General features: G+C 37.5%; 1 protein-coding gene across 1 annotated transcript in view; it reads right to left on the reverse strand.

Annotated features, from left to right (window-relative positions):
* Positions 1-18,637, reverse strand: part of COLEC10 (collectin subfamily member 10) — a 696,880-nt gene extending 678,243 nt beyond the window's left edge. Inside the window, exon 1 of the mRNA XM_044066926.1 lies at positions 18,299-18,637. Coding sequence (XP_043922861.1) covers positions 18,299-18,434 — 136 coding nt within the window. The 5' untranslated portion in view covers positions 18,435-18,637. The remainder of the gene's footprint in view (positions 1-18,298) is intronic.
* Between the last annotated feature and the right edge of the window lie 795 nt (positions 18,638-19,432).

A 19,432-nucleotide genomic window follows, 5' to 3' on the forward strand; every position in this document is an offset into this window, starting at 1 on the left:
GCCTTTCCAGTTGTTGTAGATGTCTTGTGAGGTACATACCAAAAGGGGCATTGTACTCTATAATGGGTCTAATGAGTGATGAGTAGAGGGGAACAATGAGTCTTTTTTTCTGGATGAGAAACCTTTTGTGATGAGGTGTGCCATGTAGAAAGATTTCCTGACCACTGTGGTGATGTGATTATCAAAGGAGAGACTACTGTCCACCTGTGTCCCAAGGTCTCTTATCACACTTTCGGTGTTAAGTAGACTACCGCCTATGTGGTAGTTCATGGGTACAGAGTTTTTACCAAAGGGGATGACAATGCACTTTTTGGCATTGAGCTTGAGACCATGTCTTTGACATCAGGCATCTGTCTCAGTGAGGCCCTTTTGTAGGATGTCCACATCGTCAGGAGTTTCGATTATGGCTCCTAGTTTGCAGTCATCTGCGAATTTAATTAGCCAAAGACCTTCTGTGTTAGCCTGTACTTCAGAGAAGTAGATACCAAAGAGGAGAGGACCCAGGACTGAATCCTGTGGTACTCCACTTGCCACTGGTCTGAAGTCTGATTTGGAGTCTGCTATATTCACAGTGTGGGTTCTGTCAGTAAGCCAGTTGACAGCCCATCTTGTGACATAGGGATTTATACCTAGTTTAGTGAGTTTATCTATAATTCCAGAGTGGGGGATGGTGTTGAATGCCTTGGCAAGATTTAGATAGGCTGTGTGAACCACCTTACCCTCATCTATGGCTTTGGTGACAACTTCAAAGAAGTCTATCAGGTTTAGGAGACATGATCTGCCTTTTACAAACCCAAATTGTGTGGGGTCCAGGGTTTGGAGATCTCCAATGTCTTTGTTTATGAGTTCCATGATGCAACTCCACACTACGTTTTCCATACTCAACAACCCCTATGCCTGCCCTGCTCTCGCCTCCAGTGTTACTCTTTACTGTCCCCCTCCCCCAGTTTCTCCGAAGTGCTGATCAGCATCTTCTCTCAGTTTATACACCCAAAAGGAATATTGGCAAACTACTTTACAAACACTCTGGCTCACTAAATTGGAACAAACTCCCTCTCCATATTAGATCCAACATTTCTTTTCCCTGTTTTAAAAAGGAGCTTAAATCCCACCTACTAAACTTGAAATTATGCCATTGCCTTGACCACACATAGTCTTAGTCTGACCTACTGTATAACCTGTTGCATCTCCTAACTTTCTTTATCTGTTAGAAACTTCTGCTTAAACTAACCTCCTAAACTCTCAGCTCTACTACTATAACCCTACTATAGCCCTCTCCTTTCTCTCCCCCCTCCCATTTTCTACAGTATTTATCTTTTTCCCCTCACTTCCTATCAATGTCTATACATTGTCCTTCTTTTGAACAATGATTATCTTTTTGTTTTTACTCTCATATGTAGTAAATTTTAGACCACTGCTATCAGTGCAACCCTTAATGTTCATATTTTTTTCTTTTGTTTTTCTCTTTATAATTCATTTCGTATTTGCATAAATAGTCTTTGTCCTGTATGTTTATCTTTGCTTATATTTGCTGTGGCTATTTCCCCTTTGGTCTCCACTGAAAATGGGTTGCTTACTATCAATGTAATGCAAATAGTTAATAACCTTTTCTTTTTACAATTATTTTGTATTGTGATTATTTACTATTTGCATATTGCCACTTTATCTTTACTTATGTTTGCTGTTCTCCACTGAAAATGGGTTTGTTTGCAAACTCAGTTGGACTAACCCGGTTAACAAATATGAAATAAAATAAATAAATTAATTAATGTTTGCCCATTGGAAGTTACATTGAAAACTTCCAGAACTTCATTGGAGGAAATGAGTTAATAAAACAAATCTAACAGAAAAAGTACTGTACACTAGATTAGATTAGATTAGATTAGATTAGATTAGATTAGATTAGATTAGATAGCAGTTCTTTATGAGTCAAATTTCAAGTCAGCAGGTATCCTGGACAATTTTAGTGATCATTACTTCACATTCACCATCTGAAACAAAGATAAACTCTGCAATGATCACATGCTAGGAATATGAAGAATCTGGACCAAAGATCCTTAAATCAAATAATTTCTGCCACTGACTGGCAATGCTTCAACCTGGTTCCTGTCCTGGAATAGGCTAAAAGTCAGGGAAATCTTTGGCAGTATAGCTCCAGTTAAGGCTTTAGGAGTTAACACACCACTCAGTCATAGATATCAATCACCATGAAAGAGAAAACAACTGCGGCAGATTCTTAAACAGAAGAAGACCACCGAGTGACCAGTAACTGCATGCAGTTCATTCTCATTCCATTCTCATTATGCCAGAGTCAAAGGAACTGTTGAAATGCTATGAAATTAGCTTGGAACACTGGTACACAACGTCTGAGAACGCTGTCCTCAGGTTTTCACATTCCTTGTATGAGAACTGAACACCAATTCTAGTTAAAAGAAATCAGCACTTTGTCAATTAGGCTACCACTCAAGAATACTAAATATCTGATATCAACAGGATCTGATAATTTAGCCGCACATTTATGAAAATAATAACATAGGCACTGGTTATGCTCTTCATTTTTTTTGGTCAGTAAGAACATCAGAATATGTAGCTATTCCCACTGGAAGGAAGCACCTCTCATCCTCATCACAACAAGAGCATCTAACAGAGCTAAAAATTGCAGAGATAATAAACAGAGTTGCTAACACCTTGGAGTGAATAGTGCATCAAAAACTCTTTACCTACATAAAGAGTATGATATATTAAAAAGCCACAATGTGCAGTTTTCAAAGCTTTCTCAGTTAACACTACATTACTGGCTGATACAGAATTTGTTAGGGAAGAACTCAACAAAGGAAACGCTGTACCAGGGCTTTCTTTGATTTATATTTAAGGCTTTTCATATCATTAACCCCACAGGAGTAATTCATTAGCTATTCATTTTCAGAATTAATAACCAAACCCTTGACTGGATCCTTAGCTATCCAACAAACACGGAATTCCGGTGAGGTAACCAAACCCTTGACTGGATCCTTAGCTATCCAACAAACACGGAATTCCGGTGAGGTGGGATACCTGAATATGGAAGCAGCAAAGGAGTTCCACAGGGCTCAGTGCTCTGGAGCCTAATCATTATTCTCTGTAGAAATTCTTTATCTGAGCACTGAAATACCTTATCCATATTTAGTATGCTGATGTTGATGTCTACATGCTCTGCAAATAGCCATGAACTAGCAGGTAGAGAGCTATGAGCAAGTTTTTCTCTTCTCAGAATTGTCTGTGAGGTTCTTACTTTATTCTCAGTGCTAACAAAAGTAATTCCCTATTGTTCTGTAGCAGTCACATTCACCTTGCCAATGATAGCATTCCATTCACAAATAAAATATTTATGTATAACACAAAGTGCTGCACTTTCTTCAAATATCAAGCTTCAGTAAAACAATGCACTCAGGTTTCTATAGAGTTAGATACTATCTTACCCAGACCACAAAAGTGAAAATTGTATCCTCCGTCCTATACCCCAAACTGTTGTACAGCTATATAATTTAGAAATCCTTCTAACTTGCAAAACGTATCCTTTATGATATCTCTTCAAGGTCCACAGATGTCATAGTCCAATTATATTCTACCAATATTAGGTAGATCATTGAATATAATGCCTCCTTTGGCTTGCACCTTACTAAGCACTTAAAATAATGTGAAAGACCTCAACATTTCCCTACCAAAATGATCTCAACTGTCATTAACCCTAGCTATGCTGCCAGACTAAAAGCCCTGACTCTCTACTCACCATTGTAAGGCTGCTGAGCAGTGATCTCTACTTAGGTTTGCATGCTGTGAGTGACCTAGCACTTTCTGAACTCTTTAAACTAATCAGAATCAGTGGTAAAAGCAAACACTCATTCTATTGACCTAAACTAATACTACCAGATCAATAGCCTCAAACCACCAGATATTGCTCCCATGTCACCCCTGAAAAGGGACTGCATGATCAGTGGGCCTACCTGGTTAATAAATAGGCATTATAATTAATAGCATGACAGATACCTAACACAAAGCATATTTATACCTGGAATAGGTTGCCTTTACATTTAAAGCAGAGCACTTCCCTAGAAACCTAAAAAAAAAAATCACTTTTGCTGACTGCATGAGTGATCAGAAATTTTCTGCTGGGAAATGTGGATAAATCTTCTTGTTGGGGGACATTGCTACTCTCCTATCAGTGCAGGGTGGTGTGACTAAGCTGCTTCATGATTTCCTTGACCACAGGCTTAGTAAGAACCTATTACTTATGACCCTAAGAGCAATGGTCCAGTACTTGATCTCCTGACAAAGTTAGAATGAGTCTACTACAAATCTTCAAATTTCCTGATGGGCTGTGTATGTGGGCACACTGCTGTAACCTCTTACTTCTCTTCATGTGGCCACTGTTCAGAGACATACTTGGTTACTTATTAAACAATTCCTAACAGTTCCACCACCCAAATGTTGCCCTCCCTTCACAATATTTTATAGAGTGACAGCACCCCCATCTATACCTACATTCAGAGATAACCTTCTCATTAAAGTAATGAGAAGTTGTAACTGCTATGGTGATGCCCTGTTTAGGAATTGTGTGGCTCCATAATGGAGTCACCTACCGTCACTTGTAAAAAATGATACTTATAAGTCACTCCTTTGAAATATCCTGGCAAAGACATTACATTGACCTAGTTTAATGCAGCAGTAAACAAAAATGATCGTACATTTAGATTTAGATTTATTCTGTTGCTATTGTTCCTATAAATATTTTTTGAGTTATTAAAACTGGCATGCATGTTTGTGGTTCTTTACTAACAGATAATATAATCCAGTTGCATCATTTGCTGATAAAATGATTTTATGCTGCTTATCACTTATGTACATGTTTTTTGCAGTGGTTAGCGTTGTCGCCTCACAGCAAGAGGTTCTCCGGTTCGATCCTCGGCTGGGGTGCCTTCTGTGCGGAGTCTGCATGTCCTCCCTGTGGTCGGTTTCCTCCGGTGCTCCTCCCACATCCCAAAGACATGCAGTAGGTGGATTGGACACTCTAAATTGGCCCTAGGTGTGAGTGTGTGCATGTGTGTGCCTTCTGTGGAAGGTTGGGTGCTGGGCGGGCAACTCGACACTGTAAAATTCCACTGCCAATCATGAGCAGACAGGTGATCCGCTGTGATGACCCCTAACCGGGAAAAGCCAAAAGAAGAAGAAGATCACTTATGTACATGCTTTACAAAATGTTGGCATAAATTTGTTTCTGCATGTGTAATTGTATATTATGAAGCATTTCTCCACAGGACTCCACTGAAAATGACCCAAAACCCATCAGGACAAGCTGGTTATGAAAACAAATATAAAATACTTCAGTTTCATAAAGTGGCAAAACATAAGCAGAATGATTGACAACTGAGTCTGTGTTACTTGAAAGCATTTCTGTTGGTACCTGGCTGGATTTATTTGTACTCCTGCACCATTGAATATTCCCTGTCTAGTCCTTGCGGTAACTTGGAAGCATTATGTTAAGGTTGTAACTGATTCTTCAGGTGAGATGACAACTGAGTGTTGTTCCCAAGACAAGTTATATTGCTGTATTTCTTGCTTGTAATTCAAAGTCTGTGGTTTGGCTTGATCTATCCACCGATTAGAAAAGAGTCTACCATTCACACTTCTATATTTGAGACTCTTTGGTTCTAATTTATGTCCAGGTGATAAATGCCATCTAGTTTTAGTTATTCCCCACATTACTCTGACCAATGTCCCTTCATTCATTGACCACTAGAATAAAGTGCAGTTTCATCTTCATTCATATGGTTTAGTTTATTGAGGACCTTATTTGACCATTTAAAAAGTAGGTATTTTAAAATCTCATTACAATCCTTAAGATACTTTCTACTTTTACACTGTTTATTCCAAGTATGAAAACATTTGTAGCTGCATTACTTTTGACAGTGTACATAGCCAGAATTGTGCCATGAACTTTAAGACAATATATGATTCCTTAGGCCTTCTGGCTGTCAAGTGCCTTTATAAGGTAAAAATAAAAATCGTCAAATTACTTATGACCTGATCATTGTCACCCAGCACTATCCACAAATGAAAATGGAGAAGATGCTTCCTTTCCTAGCAGGTAGCACCATACAGGTGAATATGCTCATGGTTCAGGAACTGACATGATGTGCTGCATGCCATGCAATGAAGAAGTATCTAGCCAGGCATTAACAATGGCTCTTAAGAGAGCAGCTGTCTGACTAGGAATACTCACAAGTACCAAATGGAAAGAGCAGACACTGGCCTTGTGTAACCTGGGTGCAGCAAATAGCCAGTACAGAAATTCCATCCCTCTAGTAACCAAATACTGTTTATTTATGAGAACTATGGCTTCTGGCATATTCTAATGCCATGTGGGTAATGGAGTAGGAGGTAACCCAGACCACTGATTTTCTCATCCTGAACAAGTTCCTGGCTGTCATGTGTCATGAGACTGAGAACTATAAAAGTTTTTATCACCACCAGTTAAACTCTGTGCTGTCCTGGATTAGTTATTTCAAATAACACACCTACCTTTTCCTCTTTGACCATTAGTGGCATCCACAGTGCTACATGAAACATAAGGAATGGCATTCATTCTATGGTTAGGCCATGTACTCCACAGAGAGAAAACTCTTGCCTATTACAGCATCTTTCCCTGCTGGCCTGCACTGCATCTGTATTTGGGACAATATACGACTCAGCTTCAAGAAAAAGGATCTCCCAGAAGGACATGCAGCTTGTGAATACAATCACAATTACAAATTGTGCCATGTCAATCTAGACAATGCATGAACAGTCCCAAATTACTTACTGTAACATGTTTTCAGGTAGCAGAGATTACCTTCCGGAGCCTTGGCTAATGACACTGCTGCTGTTCAAGTCATAAAAGGGGCATAGAATCAAGCACACAGCTTGTGCAGGAATCTGAAAGAATGAGCTCAGGGGTGGCTGAAATCCTTATTCAGGTGTTTGGACATATCTAGGTGAGCAATGCAATACGTACCCATGAAAAACATCTCAGATGGTCATGTTGGGGTTTGTATTCCTGTGCAGTACAATATTATTAAATCACAGTGCCTTCTAGATTGAAGTATATAAGGCCTACCATAATAATGCCGGATAATTGAACAGGAACAGAAATAGTACAAAACACCCAACAGCAGTGAGAAACTAGAGGAAGATCAACCCCAGCATGTGAGTAACCGGCACTCACTATATGCCTGTGATCAAGCAATGCAGCTGCATCTGTACTGCAGAGAATGTCTTTGGAGTGCTGTGTAAACATTCTGCCAGCATCAGTAAATCTCTTACTGTCTAATTCATTCTGAGCAGTGGCAACGACTCAGTGGACAAGTACTATTCCCAATAAGCCTTACAATGAATGCCTCACTTCCAAGGCATCCAAAATAAGCAGTGGTCAGATGATTCATTTAAACAGCCTTATTGATCTTCCCAGAATCACCAGAAATAAAATGCCTTTTGGGGCTATTACAGCGACAAGAAAAGTAATAATTAAGTGAAAACAAAGTCCAAAACAAGACAGAAGCCCCAGAGTCTTAGTTGCAGATGTCCAAATGTGAGTTAATAACAACTTGTGAGTGAAACAACCAGAATGGCATCTATATCAAATGGCTCATCAAGATTCGTATCATTTGGATAGAACAAAGATATTACAAACATAACCAATGTAATACTGTAATCAATATGGTTGTTGTTGTGTTGTTGTTGTTCTTTCGGCTTTTCCCGGTTAGGGGTCGCCACAGCGGAACTCCAGTCCTCTAATGATTGGCAGTAGATGTTTACGTGCCGAGTTGCCAGCTCTGACACACAACCTTCAATGAAGGTACGCCCATTCACGCATGTCTCTACACAGAAGACGCGACACCATCTTACTGTGAGGCGACAACGCTACCAAGCACCACCACCGCAGTTCCACTGTAATCAATATGGTAAAAGGCTTATATTTATACTACACAAAAAGTCAGTCTCCAACAGTCTGACAGCTGAACTATTAGCCTGAGGCAAATATAACTACACACTCACCACTCTAGTAGCAGAGCACACATTTACAGCTCCCAAAATCACAAGAGTGAATATATGAAGATATGCATGCAGCAAGGAAGCAGCTAGCTGAAACTGAATTATTTAAACATAGTAGTATGCATACATTTTAAAGTATTTACTTTGCACATTAGAAGATTTAAATTTGAACTTTAGAGATGCGGAATTATTTAGAGATAAGTAAGCTTTATGGGCAGGTATTGTTCCACGCTTACTATACACTAGCTTTAAATTATATTTCAGTTACAACTGCCTTGAGGTAAAACCTCTGAAACACTAGAATCTGTGTGCTTAGTTAATTAATGCTCCTGTTATGCAAGGATATTCAACTGTAATTAAAAATACCTGTTGAAGTACACTACATATTAAAGCACTTATGGGTTCATAGGATCATAGGTTGGTACTAGGCTATTGGCTATAGGCTATTGGCCCTAGTGCCTATACAAGTCTAGCCATAACAATTCCCTGGCTATTTCTTACCACAGTATTTACTTTCCTGGACCCCTGTCTAGCAGGCCGACTGACGTGATTGCCAGGGTGAATTTCCTACCTCCCATCCAATCATCAAAGTTCCTTTTGAAGAGGGCCAAAGAGACACTCTGCTTGACATGTATGGGCAGTCTATTCCAGAGTCTGGGAGGTCTCTGGGTCAGGAACCTATCCCTCCAGCATGTTTTGTTCATTCTGATGACAAGGTTTAGATCCCTGGATCGTGTGTCTCTGAGGGATTGGAATTTCTTTACGTGTAGCATGTCCAACAGCTCTGGGTTTGACATGACCTTGTATGTTAAGCAGCGATCACCTTATATTATTTAATAATAAACAAGTGTGTCAGAATGTTAGCTATTTACATTAGACTCTTTAATATTGCTAAGTTTAGTATATGTTGAGACTCCATTTTATAGAGTGAGATTATTATTTTTATAACTTTACAATACAAACCATTTATCCAGCTATGAGGCTTCACTCAATAGCCATAAATACTCAACATTTCTTGAAAATGACCATATATGATTTGATCATATATTGACCGTACAAGGTATTTTACATTGTGTCCAAGTTCCATTTTAAGAAACAGCTTAAAATAATATTTCATGTCTCTAGCACCTGTTTGTGGGGTTAATCTTATAAGTTCTTTTATCCAAATAAATAGGTAGTTTGAAGCTGAAGCTACAATATTTTTGCCAAAAGTTTATAACTGTCCTCCAGTTTTTAGTTCACATTTTGCAATGCGCTTTCATAAAATGTACCCCCTTGAAATATTTCTTTATCCTTTTATATCATCACATAATAGTCAATCAACACTGTCACCAAAATTTCCATCTGTCATGTCCTGAAAGTAGTGAACTACAAATACTCAGTAGCATCTATCCCAGTAACACTATTAATATCTGCCTGTTTCAAATCATAAGTCACTTTCTCCACTGTTTTCAAACCTGTCAAAATTTCAGTGTCACCAATCGTTTGGCAGTTAGCACACAGCATTAAGGCTCCAGACTGTTAATGAGATGCTTCTGGAAGCCAAGTATACAGAATTTGATTGCTTCAACCATCAATTGCCTACTGTATAAACCTGGGCAAGTCAACACAACAGACATTGCTCTCAGATTGCTCCTCAAAAGAGAAATGTCTGCCCAGTGGTCTTACCTGGCTAACAAATATATAACAAAAAATCGTATTCAGTAATATTGTTTCCATCTTGTTACTTCAATTTTGTACCCTCTCAAGCTTATTTGCTATAAAATAATTCACAGACCACAAACTTTGCTTCCATGGCTCTTCTGTACTCTCCATACACTATTCTTTTTTTTAACATTTCATGTAATATTGAGTGTTTGAATTTGATGCCACTCAACCAGCTTCTATGAATTTAACTTACATAACTGTTTTAAGAAAATCATTGCTCTAATTTGTTATCCAGTGCCTGTAAATAGACGAAATACAATCTATTGAAAGACTAAAGTTTGACTTTTGAATAAAGGATGTCAGAAGTGTGAGTAAATAGAATGCCAAAACCTTAAGTTATACCGAAATTGTGTATATTGCTAGGCTAGGATTGGAGTAATGGCAAGGAAACAGGATAGATGACGTGTTATGTATGTGTAAACTGTATATTTGTAGTGTTTGTGTGTGTGTGTGTGTGTGTGTGTGTGTGTGTGTGTGTGTGTGTGTGTGTGTGTGTGTGTGTGGTGGGGTATCTGTTTGTCTGCCTGGTGGTACTGATAGAGGCAGGGTTGTTTGTAACATAATTTGCAACATTAGGGTCAGGTTAGGGTTAGGGTTAGAATTAGCAAACAAAACTAAGGTGGAACAGGGGTACCATTATACAGACAGGATGTGTATGTGTGAACTAGTGGTCTGTGTTATTTCCATCATGGTTTCATATGTTCAGTCTGTTACTGTCAGAATTTTGCTTTAAAAAAAAAGATGTTGATTTATTGTCAGACACTCTTCATTATCTATAATTCAAGAAAGAGCTCTATATTAATTTTCTTCTTGTCTATGTCTGTATTCATATTATCTCACAATAATTTATGTTAATCTGTCATTGCAAACAGAATGAATATAAATTCTGTTGGTCTAGATAATCTCTGCATAACTTGTCGATGTTCAGTTTAACCTCAATATTTGCTATTACCATACCATTTATCTTAAAGCCAGTATTACCTATTTTCGGCTCTCTGAAAGCTACAGATGTATCTGCCAGTATAAATTTATGGTCACAAAACCCTGTACATCCTAGTATGCTTTCTCTTTCTATGAAACATTTACTTTTAAATAACAAAAAGCTATGTGAGTTTTTAGCTATTTTGCAATATGCACCATATCTGCTGGATCAAACATTCTCAAATTATGAATCATAACTAGTTGCTTTCCTGTCCTTACATATTCCATTTTCCTTTTTACACAGGTTTAACTTTGCTACAAGAATTACTACATTTACTATGCAAGTTACTATTACAAGCACACACACACACACACACACACACACACACACATATATATATATATATGTATGTATGTACTGGAGTGACATGGGTGCAAATATTTATTTTATTGATCTCTATGTTCTACCTTTCTGAGTGTATAAGTTCAACAATACCTGTTCATTTTCTGAGCTGAATAATATGTATTATACAACAACACCCCCATTAATATTCCAAAACGTGCATGCTGATTGGTTAGCATGCACGTTGTAAATCAGAGTTATAGTAATGGAAAAAGGTCCGGTCGCCCAGACTTTTTCCATTAGTATAACTCTTTTTTTTTTTACAGCAACAGAGAATGCAAGATCTCCGTTGCTTTTTACAAACTGTCTCCCTATGTTAAACCCATTTAACATAGTGAGACACTTTAAAAAGCAACAGAGATCTTGCTTTCTCCGTTGCTTTTTTCAAAACTGTCTCACTATGTTAAATGGGTTTAACCTAGTGAGACAGCTTTAAAAAATGCAACGGAGATTCTCCATTGCTTTTTTTAAAGCTGTCTCGCTATGTTAAACTCATTTAACATAGTGAGACAGTTTGTAAAAAGCAATGGAGATCTTGCTTTCTCCATTGATTTTGCCCACAGCTCTGATGTACTGCGTAGGCATATGCATGCGCAGTACATCAGAACTGCCGCAGAATACCAGACAGCTGCGGAAGGGCAGCAAGGAGGCATTATACAATGCCATTATTTAAGAAAAGTAATTATTTTTTCTTAAATAATGTCATTGTATAATAGCAATAACCCACTTCTGGGTGTGGGTAATGCTGGATTTACCCACAGTTGGCTTTGTTTGGCAACTCGGGCTTCGCCCTCATAACCAAACCACAGCAACCGTGGGTAAATCCAGCATTACCCACACCCAGGCGTGGGTTATTACTATATTCACTCACTCACTTGAGCATTTAAACTGTATATAACAAAGGTCATCACATCCTTAAACTCCCTTCCTATAGACTGGTACCCTACAGATTGCAAAACATAATCAACATTCTGCCTTTTTATTCTGTAATATATTATCCTGAAAACAGCTACCCACTTTTTATGGAACCAGTCTCATTGCATGTGAAAACGTAAAACTACATGTATTTTTTTATTTTTATTTTTTTATTTTATTTTACATTTGTTGACTGGGAAAGTCCGACTGGACACATGTCCATTTTCAGCGGAGGCCCGAGGAGAAAAGCTCCAATAGTACATAATAGGTTACAAAAAGTTCCAATAGTACATAGTAGGTTACAACAATGTTTGACAGCTAACATATGATTGTAGTTATGCACTAAATACCCAGGGAAGAAAAAAAAAGTTACATTAGTATGTACAATAACAATTATAAAGAGAAAAACAAAGCATCATATAGTTAGTATACACAGGTAAGAAAAAGTATTTAGTATCAATAACTATCGATTAGTTAATCCTTTTCTCTTCCAGCTGCCCATTTCATTATTTTCTAACTCTGACAGTTATATTGCCGCCTGCATTATCCATATCCTCTGCGGTAAACTTGTTCTTGTTATAAAGCAGCTCAACTCCAGTAAACACAAACACTATCTCATTTCAGTGTTTTCTTCCCCTTTTAATTTTGTATTTACCTTCACAGCTGTAAAGTTAACATTACGATTATCTATCCTTCAATGTTGCTCACTATTTTTAGGATATTCCACCATGAAAGTCTAAACCTCCAGAATTCTTTCAAACAGTATTCTTCTGTGTGCCTTATTTGAAAAACCTCATACATTCTTTCAGTACATGTGCTTGAAAATGTCCTAGTTTACACAGAAAAACATGTTTTATTTAGCCCTGCTTACTGCTGATTATATAAATCTAATTCATATGGTGTTGTAATTTGTTCTCATTTATAGGAAGATCAATATCTACTTTCTAGCAAAGTGCTAAAATGTGTGCCTTCATTAAGCTTGTTTTGATTAGGCAGATTTAATTTACACTGTGATGCCCCTACACTGGCCCAGTAATCAAGGAGCCTCAATACTCACCACTGGCAACAACTAGGGGACGTACACAATGGGAGTATGACAAGTATACACACAGTAAGGTGCAATTTACCTTAAGAGCACACAGAGATCACAGTAAGTCTGGGGCTGGCTTCTCTCTCTTTCTCCAGATCCCCAATAAGACTCCCCACTGGCACAGCTATAGGGTTGAGATCTCAGCCAAGTGGCCAAGCTAAGACCTGCAGCACCCTCTCTGTCCAATCAGTGCTTTGTGTCGCTGTCCAAGTAGCTGACACACACTTTGAGATTTGATTGGTATAGAAATATGTACACACACACACACACACACACACACACACACACACACACACACCTGGGAAAGGCTGGCACAGGTTTACTAGCTATGCCTCTTTTTACTCACACAGGGAAAAAAAAAATCGCTGATCCATTAAAAAAAAAAACAAAAAACACAAAACTCTGAGATCGCACCACAGTGGAGGAAATGGCAAAGTCCTGAAAATGGCCCAGTGATTTTGTTCCCTAGGAAAAAAAATTATTGTTCCGTGCTTTCAAGAGTTTGTCATTTTGGGTAAGTTGGTTCGATTAAGCAGCATTCACAATTTAGTGCGTTCGCTGACTTAATAGGAACCCACATGCTCATGTGGGCCAAAAATTATACCATTCATAAGTATAGCAGAAAATGACATTCCCCCACTGTAAGATCACTTTTCTCCTCAGATACTACTACATGATGGGTAAAAATTGTTACCTTGCAATGTGGTTTGCACTACTCACAGTCATCCTTATTTGTTTACATTTGTTTTCTTGGGTGGAGCACTTGTGTAGTTAAATCATTTTCTGGTCAGCCCAGTGAGTACAAGCTTTAAACATTTTATAAGAGCATTAACAAACTATGACCATTTTACAATAACAGATAGTATACGATACATAAAAAAATCCAAACTTAAGACAAGCCTATTGATAAATTCATACCAACATTGGCCTGTGCAGTCAGCCTTTATTGTAACACATGAGTATAATAACAGTAAAGTGGCCAAACATATCAGCATCAATTACAATGGAGTTTACAATGAAATACATAGTAGGTGAACCTCACAGATTAGTGCAAGGAAGTAAATGTTTAAAAATGTAACAGAAGGAACACACACACACACACACACACACACACACACACACACACACACACACACACACACACACACACACACACACACACACACACACACACACACACACACACACACACACACATTATAAGGTCACTCTTTTCTTACAAATGGTTATTTAGTTTACTGTGCATTGATTGTCTGTTTCAGGCATGCACATTTTGCTTCAGTATGTAATGCCTGTATAAAAATCCTGTGCTCTGTTGTATCATACTGACTTTTAAAACTTCCTGCATCACTCACAGTGCTACTCAGTATGAATTACAGAAGGAGTCAATTTTGGGCACATTGTGGGTGCTGAGAAGAGCACTTCAGGCTAACATCAAAGGCTGAAACAATACTAATCTTATGAACTTTAATCATGCTATAACTTAGGAATGAGATCCATTCCTGTCATGGTATTAGAAACCCAAAAGACTTGGCGAAATTAATCTGAGAGAGACAGTAGCCATTTCCTCTGGAGATTTCATTTTGGTTAAGTGTAGCTTCAGCATAACGATTAAAAATATGAGCATTAACTGTAGAATGGATATATCAACAGCTTTTCACTAATGTATTCAGCTGTTTCAGTTTAAAAAACACTACATTTAAAGTCAATAGTAACATATCAGTCATTATACCTTCACAATCAAGATCAATAACTGCCATCTGCTGATGTCAACATTTATTGCTTCCCTCTATCTGCAGCTCCTAAGAAGTGACCATCAGCCAATGTCACTGTATCCCTCCCTTAAAATGAGGATGTGAATTCCCTGGTATGCTGGCCAAACTTCCCCCATTTATTATAAATACCATCTTGTATCCCTTTTGAACATTAGCTATGCCTGTGGCCATAACTCTAATCAGAAAAAGTTAGTAAGTAAATAAATATTTTTTTGTACATTGTTATAGAAACCTTTATTCCACATGTCATTTAGTTTGACTAAATCTCATCAAATCTTCATGATATGGTTGAGGTAAGTGATGTGTACATTGAACAATTGTAAAATGAATTTGAAATTGCATTTTACAATCTTCTAGTATAATCAGCAAAAAGGCAACAAGAACACTACCTGTGCCTGTGTAGTGTGACCCACTGGAATATTTATTTATGTATGTATATATGGTCATTTTTACACACAGGTTATATCATCAATTTATAATACATTTCAACTTTAGAAGAAAATACAGAAATAATGGAAACCATTGTATGTCTTACTTGTATAAAAACAATCACTAACTGAATGCAAAGTACTATTACTATAGATATGGAATACTGGAATATGCCCTACCCACCCTATTGCATATACTCTTAGTTCTGCCAACAAAAGGAGATAGTTTTATCACATACTCTGCCCTTTACTTTTCACTTAGCCTCCTACAGCTGCCCCATATATCCCTACTTCACCTCCTCATCTCTCTCTATCTCAAAACCACTTGAAACCATCATTGGGTGTTAATCTAATGACCACTCGAGAGCTTAGCTCCATGTATCTTCAACCCTTTCTGTGAAGTAAATCTTCTTAAGGTCGAGGGCAGAGCATGCTACCACTATTTTCAGCACATGGCCTCAGTGTCCTCCATTCTCTAAGTCTTTGTCTTACCTTCATTGTCATGTCATAAACACGTGGACTGCAATCATGTACCCACAGTCTGTCTTTGAACTCAGTGCCCACAGTCACAATATCCTTAACACATCTGTTTGCCTAGTACACTCCCTTGTCCCCTTTATTTATACTTATAATTTCCCTTTGCACCCTTTCAGTAATAGCATGTTCCTTTCCATTTCAGAAATGGATTAACATCTCAAGACAAGGTCTGGCCAGTGTCTGGTAGAGTGGAAGAATGACCTTTTAGTAAAGTCTTTTCCCTTCTGGATGCATCTCAGCATAGTTTTGGATTTGGCTACATTCTTTTCATTCTACACTCGACAGTCATGTTGCACTGCTGTTTATCACTCTCAAATCATTTTCTTGGTCCACCTGCTTAGTTCGGATTTTTATAGAATATCATCGTGTATCTCTCTCTCTCTCCCTCCTTCTCTTACAAGACACAGCTGACTCTCAGAATACTAGATTTGCATGGCAAATGGGGACATGGAAGTAGGTTGGCAAGTCTTTCTTCCATTTTACACATGCACACAAATATGCCTACGGTGAATTTAGAGTCACTGACCCACCTACTCCACGTGTTTGGAATGTCAGAGGAAACTAGAGCACCCCAAAAAATCCACATGAACACAGGGAGGATTTGCAGACTGCTCAAAAGGCAGCAAAGCTAAGAAGTGAACCAGAAGACCTCTTGCTGTGAAAAGTGTCAACTTGATCCATTGTGTCACTGTGCTACCTCACTGTCATATATGAGCAACTTAAATTCACTGATAATCTACACTGAGAAATGGACCACATAATGCCCTAGGAACAAATAGCCAAATTAGTAAAATGTGGGGGAAAGGGAACCAGTTAGCAATGCAGACTTTTAGAGATGTAAAATAAAACACTCAGGGTTATAACTGGATAAAAAATGTATTTAATTTATTAGAGACTGCACAACTTTTGTGACTGGGTAAAAAAAGCCAAACTGGCAAAACTTGACTCTTCTGTCTTTCTTTTCATACACACTTCTGAATTTCACTACACAGAATTTCTCATTTTGACCATTTCATTCAGCAGACATCTTTATCTACTTTAGCTACACTTCAACTACAGAGGCATACAACATTTTGCAATAATAATGCTTGTTTTTCATCGAACCTGAAAGGATGATGATTCTTATTCCAGATGACATAAAATATGTTTCTTTATTGAGTAAACAATTTCAGGATATGTGTAAGCAGCATTTTGTTCATGAAGCATTAAGACATTGTTGTAAATGTTGCTTATTATGTGTATGTAGTTTAAATGTGAATAGAATTCCTTAATATTAATGTGCAAGATGTCATAGCTTCATACACAAAAAAATTCCAAATAATAATCATACTTCTCAACTTCATAGTGCAAGAAATCTAGACAAAGCCAAAAATAATGGGGTGGGGTCAAAGGCCCAAAAATAGGGACAATTTTTTAAATACTGCTCTTATTAACTTAGAAAGTTGATAGACTAACATGTTTTGCATTAGCATATATTTTTTGAAATGCTTGAAGTCTGAAACTCAAATGCCTGTCATTATTTAGTGACTTTGGTCCTCAATGATTTGCCAGAAAAGTAATATTTTATGAGGTACAGACCAAAACTAATTGTTAAACATCTGGACAATTGGTTAAAATATGGACAGCTGAGAGGCATGCCAAATATTCAAGCAATATTCTTGTCAGCAATAAAACCTACAAACATTTCTTTCTTAGTTGCAACATCCCTTAAGCATAATGCCATAGTTGTGTCACATACATACAGCAGATCTAAATGTTCAGTCTTACTAACAATAAAGAATTGTAAGCATTTCTGCTTGCTTTCTAAGGTTATGCACTAAAGTCCCCAGCTGTCCCAACCAAATGATGTATACTGAATGATGTATATTGATGCCATTCGGTCAATTAGTATATTTAACATACCCATTTTTATACACTGCCAAAGCATTTTACTCATTCTGATATGTGTAAAGTTAAATATTAAATTTAATTATATTCAAACATTAAGTTAGGAACAGTTACAGATAAAAAGGTCACATTCATTTCTTTTTCATTCACAAGAATCACAGACACAATTTCCCAAGTAAAATCTCAGAGAAGGTTGGTCGTAATGAGCTAGAGCAAGGCCAGCAAAATAAATTCACAAAACTTGTAGAACGAGCAAAGATGTCTAATGTGAATACAGTTTACATTGTGCTAATAAAGCTTAGATGAACAGACATGCATAATTAGTAACACAGAAACTATTTGCACTCTGTTTTACCTGCAAAATAAGCTAGAATTCCTGCAATTTCATAAATTCTTTAACAATGACCTCACCTTTTTTGTTTTAAGATACACTAAAACAACCTGTAGGGAAATAATCAGAGGACTGTATGAACATACATACCACAGTTACCCAATTATATGCTTCCTTTCACTTTTGTGATAAAAATCAGTGCATTTTCTCTAAGTAAACTATTTAAATTTCCCTTACCTTTTGGCCCAGGCAAAATCATATGATTTGTGCAAACTTCTGCTCCTTGTTGAAGATCAGCAGTAACAGACGGGAAAGTGAGTTGAAGAAGCAGACACAACATGACATGTCTTTTTTGCAGACACTTCATGCTCATTTTCCTGACCTATTTATCCTTAAGAAACAAAGTAAAACATGCACTGCATACATTCACGCATCTGCTAGGGACCAAATTATTTACAGTTTAGAATATGTTTGAAATGTTCTGAGTTTTCGGCATACCCCTGAGTTGCACAGCACCACATGAAGATGCTGTGTTATGTTAACACCCCTGGCCTCAGTCTGTCCAAAGCATTTACTGCTCTTCTGATATTTACTTCTGCTTATCTTCTCATTAGCAGCAGATGACGGCATTGACCTGAGCAGCTGTCTTTACATAATTTTAATTGCCTGTTTTACTGACCTTCTTAGCTTACTGAAAATGCCTTTTTTGGAAGATTTTTTTTTTCAAAAGGGTTTGCAATGTTTATTTCATTACCTGCTGCAATCATGACCAACATTACATGCATTGTATTACTGCACTAATATAGAAACACTGGAATCAAACCTTTCTATTTTAGTTTCATAAGGATATAAGTAGCTTTAACAAGGGAATGAGGTCATGTTAACCAGTATATCTCCCACATATGCTCCTTGTCTACAAGTTTCATGTACTTCAGCAATTTCTATTATACATTTTGCCCCTGAATATTTTTTGACTAATGATACATATTCATTGGGAATGTTTAAGATCCTTGGTTTCAACCTACAGGTAAAGGGTTCAGTCCTGATCTGTGGTCAGGCTGTGTGGAGACTGCAAGTCCTCCCTATATCTTGAGGGGGTGCCAGATAATCCTGTTTTTTCTCAAAACCACTCTGATTAGTTTGTTACTCTAAAGTTGGCTTTTGACCTGGTTTATTGCTGAAAAGGGTCTGAAACAGACCACTTCACATAGCTAACAAATTAATACATTTAATAAAAACAGAGCAAACAGAATGAAGCAAGTAAAAGTTGCAACTAGCATTTTGCTAAGTATGCTTAAAATAGATTACATATCCTGACAGGAGGAAGCATCAGATGCAGAATGATGAGAAAACATCAGTTTATAGGTCAGT

Source organism: Protopterus annectens, chromosome 3.part1 (assembly GCF_019279795.1).
Source record: "Protopterus annectens isolate FY-2018-M chromosome 3.part1, PAN1.0, whole genome shotgun sequence".
In the NCBI taxonomy this organism is placed as follows: Eukaryota; Metazoa; Chordata; order Ceratodontiformes; family Protopteridae; genus Protopterus; species Protopterus annectens.